This window comes from Lytechinus variegatus, chromosome 2, assembly GCF_018143015.1.
Source record: "Lytechinus variegatus isolate NC3 chromosome 2, Lvar_3.0, whole genome shotgun sequence".
Lineage (NCBI taxonomy): Eukaryota > Metazoa > Echinodermata > Echinoidea > Temnopleuroida > Toxopneustidae > Lytechinus > Lytechinus variegatus.
This window is the reverse complement of record NC_054741.1, coordinates 49,866,591-49,879,172: the sequence shown is the minus strand read 5'-3', so window position 1 is coordinate 49,879,172 and position 12,582 is coordinate 49,866,591. Positions and strand designations below refer to the sequence as shown.

Here is a 12,582-nt window from a genome sequence, read left to right as displayed (position 1 = left end):
TTGCAATTTCTCACCCACACTGAATGATGAAGATGATAGAGCATATATGTACATATTTATATTCTTTATAACAAATCACATGATCACCATTAACAATTGGTTTTTATTAGAAAAAGACATAAGTGACATTATACCTTCATTGAATATAAAAAAGGCTGATTTATTTTGTATTCTTGGACAGATATATGACTTTTATATCAAGTTTCCATTCTGATTTTTTAAATTTCATTTCCAACCTCAGATGCGAATTTGATCAATGTACTGTTTGTCTTATAATGGTTACCCTAATATTGCTCCCTTGCATTAGTCCCTTGTCAATTTTCCATTGAATTATTACAATAAATATGTACATGTTGGGGCATTTTTACTTAGTTTTGTGAATTAAGTAAACACAAACCAAATTGATAATTTGTTCAAAGGTTAATCACCACGCCAAATGGCACGCAAACACACAGTTTTTATTTAACGTTTGTATATTACGTTTGATTTGTTTAGTTCTGAAATGGCGCTGGCAAGCAATATCATTACTGACGCATATTCGCAAATGCAAATTGAACATGTAAAGAAAAAAACAGAAAAAATATCAGAATATGCATCATGTTCAAATCTAGGTCAAATCTTACATGGTGCAATCAAAGGGTACATTACAAAATAGAAGACTGTTAATCCCCCAAACTCACTGACTTCACATTATTTACAGAGTATATAGGCCTTCACCATCTGTTTAGTTCCAATTTTAAGAATAGTGGTTTAACTACAGACTAAGGAAGAATTTAGTCCAAATTTTTATGGAACTCTATAAGTTTCACCTTCATTCATGCCATTAGTCAACCATTTTGAAAACGGTAAATGATATGTTAGATAATCCTTTTTACCCCTTTTATAAAAAAAATCTTTGGACAGTTTTTATCGCATAACTACAATATAATAACTTTGCACTTTGTAATTGAGTTGGCGCTCCATAAAACTATGTACTTCAGACCAGTGGGTGACACGATATTTCCATCTGTGACAAATGCTCCGGGCTTAATTTCATCTAAGATGTAGGGTTGGGGATGCAACTAGGGTTTTATGTTATAGGTTTAGGATAAGGTATAGTGTTAAACCCAGAGCTAAAGTAAATAGGTCATTCGATTAGTGTGTGGAATTTAGAGCGGAGCAATGGTCGCCGGAGCATATGTCATGGAACAGATCAGTGATGTTAAATCTTTAATGGTCACATGTTTGTGTCGTGTTACACTGAGGCATGACGTTGATTTCGCTATTTTAATCGTCGTACGTCAAAATGACTCTAATACGCTGTTCAAACTCAGAATGTCTAACAGTACTATAACAATACAAAAATAACATGCAGTTACTGTAATGCTTACACCCTAATTAAAATAGATCGATATTTTACACTTTCGAAACGTACACTCTAGTCTAAAACACTGAAAACTGGGTAGAAAGGAAACATGCATGTTTGCTGGGTATATATTTTCACCCCATATTAGGCTATTTCAACGCAAAATTGCGTAGAATGTACGAAATATATCTTTCATTAGTATCCAACCAACATGAATATTCCCATTTTACCCAAAATTGGGTAAACCTTAAGGTTTACCCAATTTTAAGTTATTTTAAGTGTATATTACAATCATATTCTAACAGAAATTATATTTTCCTTTAACACTACACCTCTAAATTCAAGAGCTCAATTCTTCTGAACATCAAGAAATGCTTACCTAAAATATAAACAAGACAACAACATAATTCAACAAAGCAGCCCCCCCCAAAAAAAAAAATCAATGATTTGAATATTTTATCAGCGTAAAGGAAAAAAATGTTCAACCTACACCATATCATGGATAAAATCGAAGAAATCAGCACTGTCTGTTTTTTCGTAGGGGTCCAAGATCATCCCAACTGTAAACAACTTGGCAAGGGAAAAAATAAGATACCAACTTAATATTACATTCCTAGACAAATTAATTACTGCAGCATGGACATGATTCCAGGGTCATGAGAAGCTGCATCAAGGAATTCACGAAGTGAGAGTCTATCATCACCATCTCGATCCACATTCCTAAAAATAGTCTCGAGCTTGTTCTCTGGTGTCGCTTCATCATAACGTGTATCCTCTGACATCTCACCTACCATTCTATACAGTGACTGCACACAAAAAAAAAAAACAGAATGAAAAAAGGTGAATGTTACAGCCCCCATCACACTTATTCCGAATCAAGCAGAATTGACCGGAATGAAAGGACTATTGTTCATCTACCAGTTGGTCATTTAAATCTACTTCGAACACCGTTTGAAAATACCCCTCGAATGTTTTGTACAAGACCAAAACCTTCGGGACGACCCCAAAAAATGACAGAAATATTTCGAATGCACTGAGAATGAAGTAAGAGTATTTAGAATGCGCCTAGAATGTCCAAGAATGTAGTACGAATTATCAATCTGACTCCACTGCGGTTCATTTTGACTAGTGTATGAATCACCTTGTCACTTTACTGAATTTTAACTCCAGTTTGGTGAATTTATAAGTTCCTCCCCCAAATTTCTAGATTTTTTAAATATTTTTTCGTTCCAAGTTCTGCTTGATTCCTGCTGATTCCGAATAAGTGTGATGGGGGCTTAATGGTTACTCTAAACTCAAGTCCCGGGGGGGGGGGGCAGTCAAATGTATTGCTGTACACACGCGTGACCAAATCATTTCCAAACAACCCCTATACAAGCTCATCTCTTCATTTACACATTTTGCCCACTAAACAAGTTATTGCCAGAATATGACCCCTAAAAAAGCTTTGGAAAAAAATATACCCTAAAAATACGTTTGACCCCGCGATTGACCATTGACCAGTCTTTCAAAACCACGCTGAAGAAGTGAATTCCCACAATATACTAAACTTGCATTTTGATTTGCATTGGTCAAGATCGTGAATTACATTTTTGTAAGTTGATAAGGTCGTTTCTATATACCTCCTGCTTTAATTTCGAGCTCAATGTGACAGGAAAGTTATGTTCCAAAAGCGAACATAATTATTCAACATTATATTTAATTACTGCGTATGTTATATTGTAGAATCATAGTAGTTTTATCCCATTGTTGGTCAACATCCACAATCTACTTCTTTAAATCTTCTCCTTTCTATTTTTTCCCTTTCAACCGCCCCAATGCATCTAATCAATGAATATGTTAGAGTCAGGGGCGGTGGAATAAAGGAGGCATGGACGACCACTCTCACGGCGTTCCAAGTATGTGATAAAGGAGTAAAAGAAGATGAAGAAAATTGAACTTAATAAAGAAAAAGAAGATCATCATAATGATATTATAATGGCATGAGACTATTGCGTGTAACTCAGACATGTCAGGGGCGGATCCAGAATTTTCCAAGGGGGCACATTTTCCCGAGGAAAATTTTGACAAGCAAAGAAAAAAAAAGGTTTTCAAACCAAAATAAGACAATTTCGTTCACGAAAAAAATTGGACAAGCAAAAAAAATGGTCTTCACCTTAAAGGGGCGGGGCATCCTTCTGTTTTTATGGCATTTTTACATTACAAACTTTAATTGTGCCTCTCAAAGGGGGAAGGGGGCAAAGACCGCCTTTGCCCGCCCGATCCGCCAGTGGCTTAACTTAACATTGGGGAGTTCTCGCTTCCACTACCTTAGACGGATTCAAGAACATAGAAACTGCATTTTCAAAAGCCCTTCATGACAACCAAGAAGTCTTTTTGTTGAAAATTGATGAATCAAATCAGCAGATTCGTCGTGGACTGCATATATTTGCAATTTTTAGTCAGCTCCCAAAATAAGGACGAAACTGCTGCTCGGGTTCACCAATCGACAAAGGCCTCCGAGCTGTTCATTGTCATGTGACAGCATTTTCAATACATTTACTGTGTTCTTTAATCCGTCGTTCGTCGTATAAGCGACTGCAATTGAGAAAAAAATGACGTCCCCGTGACGTCTTGCCCACTCTATCGAGATGCCCTGAAGCCGGTCACACCAGGTTTGGAAAGTGTATCACCCCCTCCATTTGAATATTTAAAAAAATGAATAAAGATAAATAAATAAGATAAAATGAAATAATGAATAATTAATTGAATAAATAAAAATTAAAAAAAAATAAATAAATGAATAAATAAATAAATAAATGAATAAATAAATAAATAAATAAATAAATAATAAATGAATGAATAAATAAATAAATAAATAAAATAATAAATAAATAAATAACTGAATGAATGAATAAATAAATGAATATAGTTACATAACAATAATCAAATGAGTCGAAATTGATTACCTGAAGTATTTCCAACATCTCTGGTCTTGAGATATATCCATCCTTGTTGATATCGTACATACTGAAGATCCAGCTCAATTTCTGCTCAACCGTACCACGAGCGAGTACACTCATCCCACACATAAACTCTCGGAATGATATCGAGCCGTCCCGATTACTGTCGAACGTACGATATACGTGTTCGGTAAACTTCGTGGCATCACCCGAAGGGAAGTACTGGGAATATAACTTCTTGAAGTCTGCTTTTGTGAGGTAATCCTTTGAGCTGGCTGTTTTTACATGTGAGAGAGAGAGAGAGAGAAAAGAAGGTGGAAGAAAGATATGATAGAGATAAAGGTTCGGCTCTACACACACAAAAAATAAACAATTATAAAATAGGTTTTATATGAAGTAACTATAAAATAATAAAATGTCTCAGTCAAAATGCCATAGCCAACTCAAAACAGTATCAGCTTCGGTACTTAGCATCTCAAATGGGCGATTACACACTAGAACTTCAAAAATATCATAATTTCAACATGTTTTCAATACGTCATTAGTAGTGTAATATTTTTCGATGATAACTAGATTTTGTGAAAATCATAAGTTTTAAGCAAAAGTGAAGTCAAAAATAGTTTTTTTTGGGAAACAATGGAATTTTCAATTTTTAATAATTTTGCTAATTAAATTCTCAAGTACGAAAATATTGCAAGTCAATGGAATAATGTATCATTGATGGTTCCAAATGATATCTACAACATTTTCATGATGCATAATAGGGGCAGCCCTGATTTTTCCGAACTTATTTTTGGCAATGTCGCGTACGAAACATGAAAATGCAAAAGTTTTTCCTACAATTTTAGTTTTGATGATACAATTTCACAATATCAGTTTCTCTATCTTTGATCCATGGGTGATCGATTTATCCCATAAGGATCCTATTACTGCCTTTCATTTGTTAATATTTGTCCTATTAAAAGTTGTCCCGTACGACACACAATATATACTGCATTTAAATGCGGTATTTGGATTCAGAAACTATAAATAGTAGGCCTATTTTTAATGAGTAATATTGATTTTACATAAAATGAACTGAAAAATTACTTTTTATCTCCTTAGAACATGAAATAGGTGATTCTAACCATTTCAATTGACTTCATGTAGGCGTATTCTATTGTGAATCCCTTCAGCTAAACTGGTGATTGTCACTGGTCATGACAGAGCAGGTTAATTTCTTTGTTATTGAGCATGAAAATAAAAACTTAATAAGTGATTCACCCTAACCTGGAAGATGACTTCCTCTTGCATGCTAATGTGAAATTATTATAAGATATTTTAAAAAATATTTACATATCAATCATCTATTTGGACTTCCCTTGATGATATCTAATTCATTTTTATATACAGTATTGAAACTCCATACGTTTTTCAAGTTGTAAAAAAGAAATCTGGAAAATAAGACAAACCATGTTGTTCAAAACAAAAATCTGGAAAATAAGACAAACCATATGGTTTCATGAAATGCAGAAAGGTTTGAAAAAGTAGAATCGCATTTCTTTAGAAAAAAATATTTTTGTGGAATTACAAGTGACAGTTGTGACATATATAATGTATGTATACATTTTATATGGAAAAAATAGCATTTTAGCCCCATAATTTACACAATCAGTTTCATTCATTCATTGTTTAAATAGCGTATTGGAAATCATTAATTGATTCACTAAAATATAACTTCACACAAAACATCAAGTTTTTCAGCTCGTAAAAATGCTGTGAACCATCATGAAAAAAGGGGAAAAAATGAAACATAATGAATGTAGTTTGATAGGATTATCATTATCATCAGCCAAATAAAGTGATTGAAGAAGTCAAAGAGACATAAAATAAAAATAAAAAATTGTCCCGTATGACACATTTTGAGTGTCCCGTACGCCACAATGTTCTCGAAAATTGTCATTTGCTTTATATATTCATAAGTGTTTATTTTGCTTTCTTTCATAGATGTGTTTGTTCTTGGGTAATTGAATATCAATTTGAGTTCAGTTTCTATGAAAATTATCTGTCCAACTCACAGAGTACAAACTTGAGGTTTCTAAAAAAGCCACTTTTTCTGCGTCCGTACGACACATTACTATTTATATCTGTATTATTACAGGATGTGAATTCAAGTCATGTTAAGCCTTGATTTTCCCAACACTCTGGTAGTACTTAATGATCACCTTTAGTTACTGGGATATTTTTTGTTTTTCTTGTCAAAAAACTGTCAAATGTTCTCTAATTGTCCGGTACGACACGTATGGAATCGCCCAAATGTTTGAGGGTTTTTTAAGTCGAAGCAAGAGTTATCAACTTATAAGCGATAAATGATATTATGTTAGAAATTTAACATTACTATTCAAATTGGCAACATTTTGTATAAAGCATTTTTACTGTCTACTGAAAATGGTGTCAATACTGGTGTTTAGATATTTGGAACCCAGAAACCTAGGAGCGGTGCTAGAGGGGGGGGGGGTCAGGGGCAATCCCCTATGATTTTTTAGTTAGTGGGGCTGGGGAAGGAGGAGGGGAAAAAGACCATAAGATTCCCTATACACACAACACTCTAACAATGACCATTCTCATGTTTTACCTTTCTTGAAATCGGCATACCATTGTTGAAGCTCTTCTTCTGTAAAGTAGGTTTGTTTCCGGAGATCGTTGAGAGCCTCTGGTTTTAAATCATTGCTGGGTTTATTGCCCATCTTCGCTTTGTCGATCGAAATAGGTTTGGTATTGGTATAGTGGTCTAATCGATGATCTCTGACAAAGATGTCTATTCACAGTCCTAAACATGAATGTCTTCCTGTAGACGAGAGCAAACACAGAATGTGTGGGTTTTCTTCAGTGGTTTCGAAAGTTGACACAATTCTCGAAGTGAACAATGCATATTCATATTGGCTCGGCGGCAAATAATCCACTGGAAAAAAATCCACTGAAAAGGAATTTCTTTACATGATCAAGCACAGCTTGTGTGAGTACAACACACTCTATACAAAATCTATTATAACGAATGTGAGCGTTTTTTTTTTACTTGTGGTTAAAAAATATGGATTGACGGCAGATTCTTGATATAATTATAGGCAATGTTTTAATAACTTTTCACCATGTAAAATAATATTAGAAAAGTAGTGTTGAATTTGCAGAAAAGTATACAGTATAATAGAAACAAAGCATAAACATAACATGTTTGGAGTGCATATTCCCCTAAATCACATTGATGATGACTTCGTTGAAGTAAACTTGGATAAAGCATCTATTTATTTTGAGAACACTCAAAAACACTAACAATTTGTCTTTATTAAATAAAATTTTTGTTAAAGAGACAGAAAGAGAGTTATTATTTACCATTGTTATCAGCAGACTGGCAATTAGACTACAAACTTCTTCATGAGAACAAACGATTATTATCATGATTTGATAATAAATTCACATCGCAGAAATAAATGTGAAGTACTTATTCCGGAATCCGGTTATGTATCCTGTGTCCCCAGCTAACTTCTCTTTAGATAAAATGGAATCAAACTTCAATCGGTTTGTGAGATAGAAACTATCTGGGCATTTTGTTTTGTTTATATTTCTCATGTATGGAGCCATACACATTGTAGTTTTAAAGCAATCTGAATTGTATTGATCACAAGTTGATACTATTTATACTAAGGTAATGCAATCTTAATTCTGATATATTGTGGCCCCTCTGTATTACTATTCTCATTCCAATTGGGAGAGATCTACGTCAACTTCAGTCTATTTTGTCCCTCCTATTACAATTCCCCGGTGTCTTCAAGGGATGGTCCGGGCTGAAAAATATTCATAGCGTAATAAATATAGTAGAATTCACTGAGCAAAGTGCCGAAAATTTCATTAAAATCGGATGGCAAATAATAAATTTATTGAATTTTAAAATTTAGCAATATTTTGTGAAAACAGTTATCATGAATATTCCACTAGGTGGGCTGATGATGTCACATCCCCACTTGTTCTTTTGTATCTTATTATATGAAATTAGGTTTATTCATTTTTCCTCCAAGAACTAGAAAAATTGGATTGACAACTGATTTAGTGCATTAGATTATTATTGCTGCAACTTATTTCATTATAAGGGAGACATATTATTCACACAGGTATAAAATAATGAAAAAAAATGATTTTATGTAAGAACATAAGAAAACGGAAAGTGGGGATGTGACATCATCAGCGCATGTATAATGAATATTCATGATGACTGTTTTCACAAAATATTGTTAAACTTTAAACTTCAATAACTTTATTATTTGTGATCCGATTTTGATGAAATTTTCGGCACTTAGTCAGTGAATTCTACTCTATGTATTAAAATAAATATTTTCAGCCCGGACAATCCCTTTAAATGGGGGAGGGGGAGGGGTCACATTATAACGCAGGCATATCAAGGAGATAAACTGACAATTCCTAGCTTGGGCATATCGATCCACTAATTGTCCCGGACTGTATTTTGCGGTACCGTACAAAAATAGTCCAAAACAGTACTCGTGTTTTTATAGTCATACATATAAATCAGAGATTCACTGAGTGCATTTAATTTCGAACAGCTAGGACCCATAATGTAACCTTGATATACATTCTGCAGAAAAGGCCAAACAGTTTTCCAACTGCACGTTAAGCCAAACATGAAATCTAACCTACGAAACTTAATAAACCCGTATCCTTATCGTTACCTTATTCTGAATTAAAAAACAATCCTATACTTTTTCCGGGACTCTTTTTCTATACCCTCTGAGATATCAAGACCGGAGCAAATGTCGCAGGAGAAAATGTCGTGCCACCCTAATACCGGACTAACTGGCATGGGCACTACAGCATGATACTATAGTCGTGGCCAATGGTACAATGACAATCGGTGACATTTCGTTAAGTTATAATAAATTGCAGCTAAATAATCACAATTATAGCCAATCCTTCATTTCAAGAATTCAATCTTTGATAAGGTATCATTATTAACCTTGTTGCATGTATGTGCTAATGACATGAATGAAGAAGCATATTAGCCTGTAGGTTATACATATATGTAGACCCATGTTATTTAAGAAAAAAAATATAGGACTCCGCGGCCCAGACCCGGGCCCAGAGAGAGAGAAAAAATCGTCAAGTTCTTGATTGACCTTACCAGATTGTGGTAAAGTGATATCAGATTGGCTCGCAATTAATTTCGGGCAACAGTTTCAGATAAAAAAAATCTAAATGACCAACACTATCATATTCAATCAAATTTTTGCCCATGAATTCAGCATGTTTAAGTGATTCTAGTCCATTACCAAATATACAGAATTCTGGGGAGCGTTTCATCAATATTTTCATCCGACAAGTTGTCAGATCTGACATCTTTCCTTGATTCTGATTGGCTGAGAGGCACTGTTCCTATGGTAACTGTCGGATAAACTGGTACTTGTCGGATAAAATGTCCGACAAGTCCTTTCATGAAACGCTCCCCTGGTTCTATTTCCCCTTTTTCAATCATTCAAGTGGCTAAACTCATGTTACTCTGCATTTGCCTCTAGCTTTTATTAATCCAGAGTACCAATCGCGTTGTGTAATACTGATATACTGACATTCCTCATCACAAAGTATCTCTATGATCTACGATCTAAGAACTCTACAATTGCTTTAGCATATAGGTAAACATTCGTTACATAAGAACTTACATATCACTTAATTCGGTTATTTATTTACCAAAAGCAAAGGCAGCTATAGTATTACCATGTTCCGACATCAAAATATTGGCCACTGCATCCCTATTGATGTTCTCTCTCACTTCAATAACGAATAATATACCATGTTTTCGGGTATAGGGAACATTATTCCAAAGACAGTTCAATAAACATTACTCTCCATAATCTGATATAGCTCGTCTATTCATCACTTCTAAATCTCTCCTTCCCTTCTGTCTGTGACTCTCTTTCCCTAATTTCTATATTTTGTTACATTACCTTATATATTTGTGATGTTGTTCTCAGAGATGTTTGCTGCTTAGAGATGTCTAATCCAAAATCTTGATAACAGTGAAGTTATAAAGGATTTCCCCTAAAATCTCGATTTACGTGGCCATGATCATCACGAACTGGTTTCCAACTTGAGTATCTCAGTGGCGCCTCTGCATAACAATGAACCTGCAGAGGCTACAGCCGACGCAGCTAGAGCTTTGATTCATTCAAAACCCGACGAGCTTTCGAACAAAATTCAACGAATCATGACAATAGTGTGTAAGACCATGGACCTACTACTCTGTTTAGTCTGCTGTGCAAACCCTTCAATCGAGTTAAGGGTCTGAATGTGCAGCCTACTTATGCCTTGCAGGGGCCGGGGAACGGTTTTCAAAGGGGGGGGGGGGCGACCATGCAAAAAATCGTAATCCTATGGTCATTTTTACGTTTTAGTACACGGTTTTGGAAAAAAGGCCTACTTATGCCTTGCAGGGGCCGGGGAACGGTTTTCAAGGGGGGGGGGGCGACCATGCAAAAAATCATAATCCTATGGTCATTTTTGTACACGGTTTTGGAAAAAAAGTGGGAGGGCTGAAGCCCCCCTCCCCCGCTTCCGCGGCCCCTGCCTTGTGTAATGAAGGCCCTCTCGCTTTTTATGTGCTAGTCTGCAATCAGGGTCTGTGCCTGCAAACTATACCCTGTCCTCTGTCCAAGGGATGGGGTATTGTTCATTTAAAAAAAAATAGCAAGCCAAAAATAAAGGTATATGCCCGATTAATGGTGATTTACGTCAGGAAAAATTCCCAGAAAATTTTGACAAGCAACAACAAAAACCCAATAGGTATTCACTTGCGTATGCACGACGTTTACCACTTAAGGTTCTCAAAGAGGAGGGGGGGCCTGTACGGAGTACCTTTACGGTATTATTGCCCAGTATTATTGCTCTTACTATCGTTTGCGATCATAAATTTAGCACGTTGCATGTTAGGCACAATCGCAACGGTTTTAAGCAGTCGCTCCACTAAGCGGGACTTTATGGGGGATAATGTCTCGGGAGAGAGGGGGGGGGGGTCAGAAAATGGAAAAGAGAGGTGTTAAAGAAAGAGAGGGACAGAGAGAAGAGGGATAGAAAGTTAAAAAAATGAAAAGAAAAAAAAAACATCACAGTAGGGACCTACATGCATTTCAGCCATTTTGGTTACAATGTAAGATTCCTCCGAAAAGACTCTTATTCAGATTTCATATCCCAATACACATTACAGGCTACATGTACATGAGCTCCAGATTTGTTCCTCCCAAACTACAAATTCATCCAGAAATATACATCAGAAAAGTACACAGAGTCATGGAAAATGCATTAGTATATAACGGTGACATAAATTCAGTGGAGGTATAGATGTAAGAGCGCTCTTTTAACAAAAAGTTATGTGTGAACATTTCCCACACCGAATAATTTCGATTTTTTTTTATTGTGAGAATAAAAGCGTGTTCAGTGAACTTACCCACTATAATTTTGTTACAATGCAGGCCGTTCAGACAACCTTGAAAATAACACTCCCTTATTCATAACAATAATGCCATGCTCCACTGAAGATCATGGAGAATGGAATAGCTGTTATCCACCTTTGTAAGCAGAGTACGTAGTCGGACTTATAAAAAAAACTCTATTAGTGATCGTCTGTTGGGCTGTTGATTTCACTCATTCAAAACTGACTAATGTACTCTTAAATATCATTGTGTTCTCTTGTTTTATCTTTATAATCATGTAATACATGTATTCGGAACAATCGCATTCATCAACACTGAATATTTGTATACTTATGCAATATTACTTTCTTTCTTTGTCATTTTGCCCCATCCCTTCTCCATTTCTATATAGGCTTTCTTTTCACCCCTTCATTAATTCTTTTTTTTCTTTCTTTGACTCTCTCTATCCCCCTCGCTCTCTTTCTTTCTTTTTTTCTGTCGGTATGTCTCTCTTTCTTTCTATCTATCTTTCTTTCCTATTTTCTTTCTTTCTTCATTTCCTTATAGTCTCTATACACCATTCTTTCTTTCCTTTCTAATCTATTTCCATCTTATGTCTACTTCTCTCAATCACTTATCACCCTGCTAATTAGGGTCCTTGAATTCAGTTTGTAAATATATCTCTTATTGTTCTGTTTATGGTTTGTTTAATGTAATTTTTTTTATTTGTTTTAACTTTTGAAATCAGTATGGTCCGATTAATAATTCTTACGATATAAGATGAGGCACAAAATCTAACAGTAAACACACATCTAACATTTATTTTTTTATTTGCTTGAACGTAGGC

General features: G+C 35.1%; 1 protein-coding gene across 1 annotated transcript; it reads right to left on the bottom strand.

Moving 5' to 3' along the window:
• Positions 1–892: 892 nt before the first annotated feature.
• LOC121408274 (neurocalcin homolog) lies at positions 893–10,533 on the bottom strand. Its single transcript, XM_041599679.1, has 4 exons — positions 10,275–10,533; positions 6,902–7,114; positions 4,294–4,562; positions 893–2,151 (listed from the first exon to the last, which is right to left on the bottom strand). Exons 2-4 carry the CDS (start codon positions 7,011–7,013, stop codon positions 1,972–1,974), a joined length of 561 nt encoding a protein of 186 aa, XP_041455613.1. The 5' UTR covers positions 7,014–7,114; positions 10,275–10,533; the 3' UTR covers positions 893–1,971.
• Between the last annotated feature and the right edge of the window lie 2,049 nt (positions 10,534–12,582).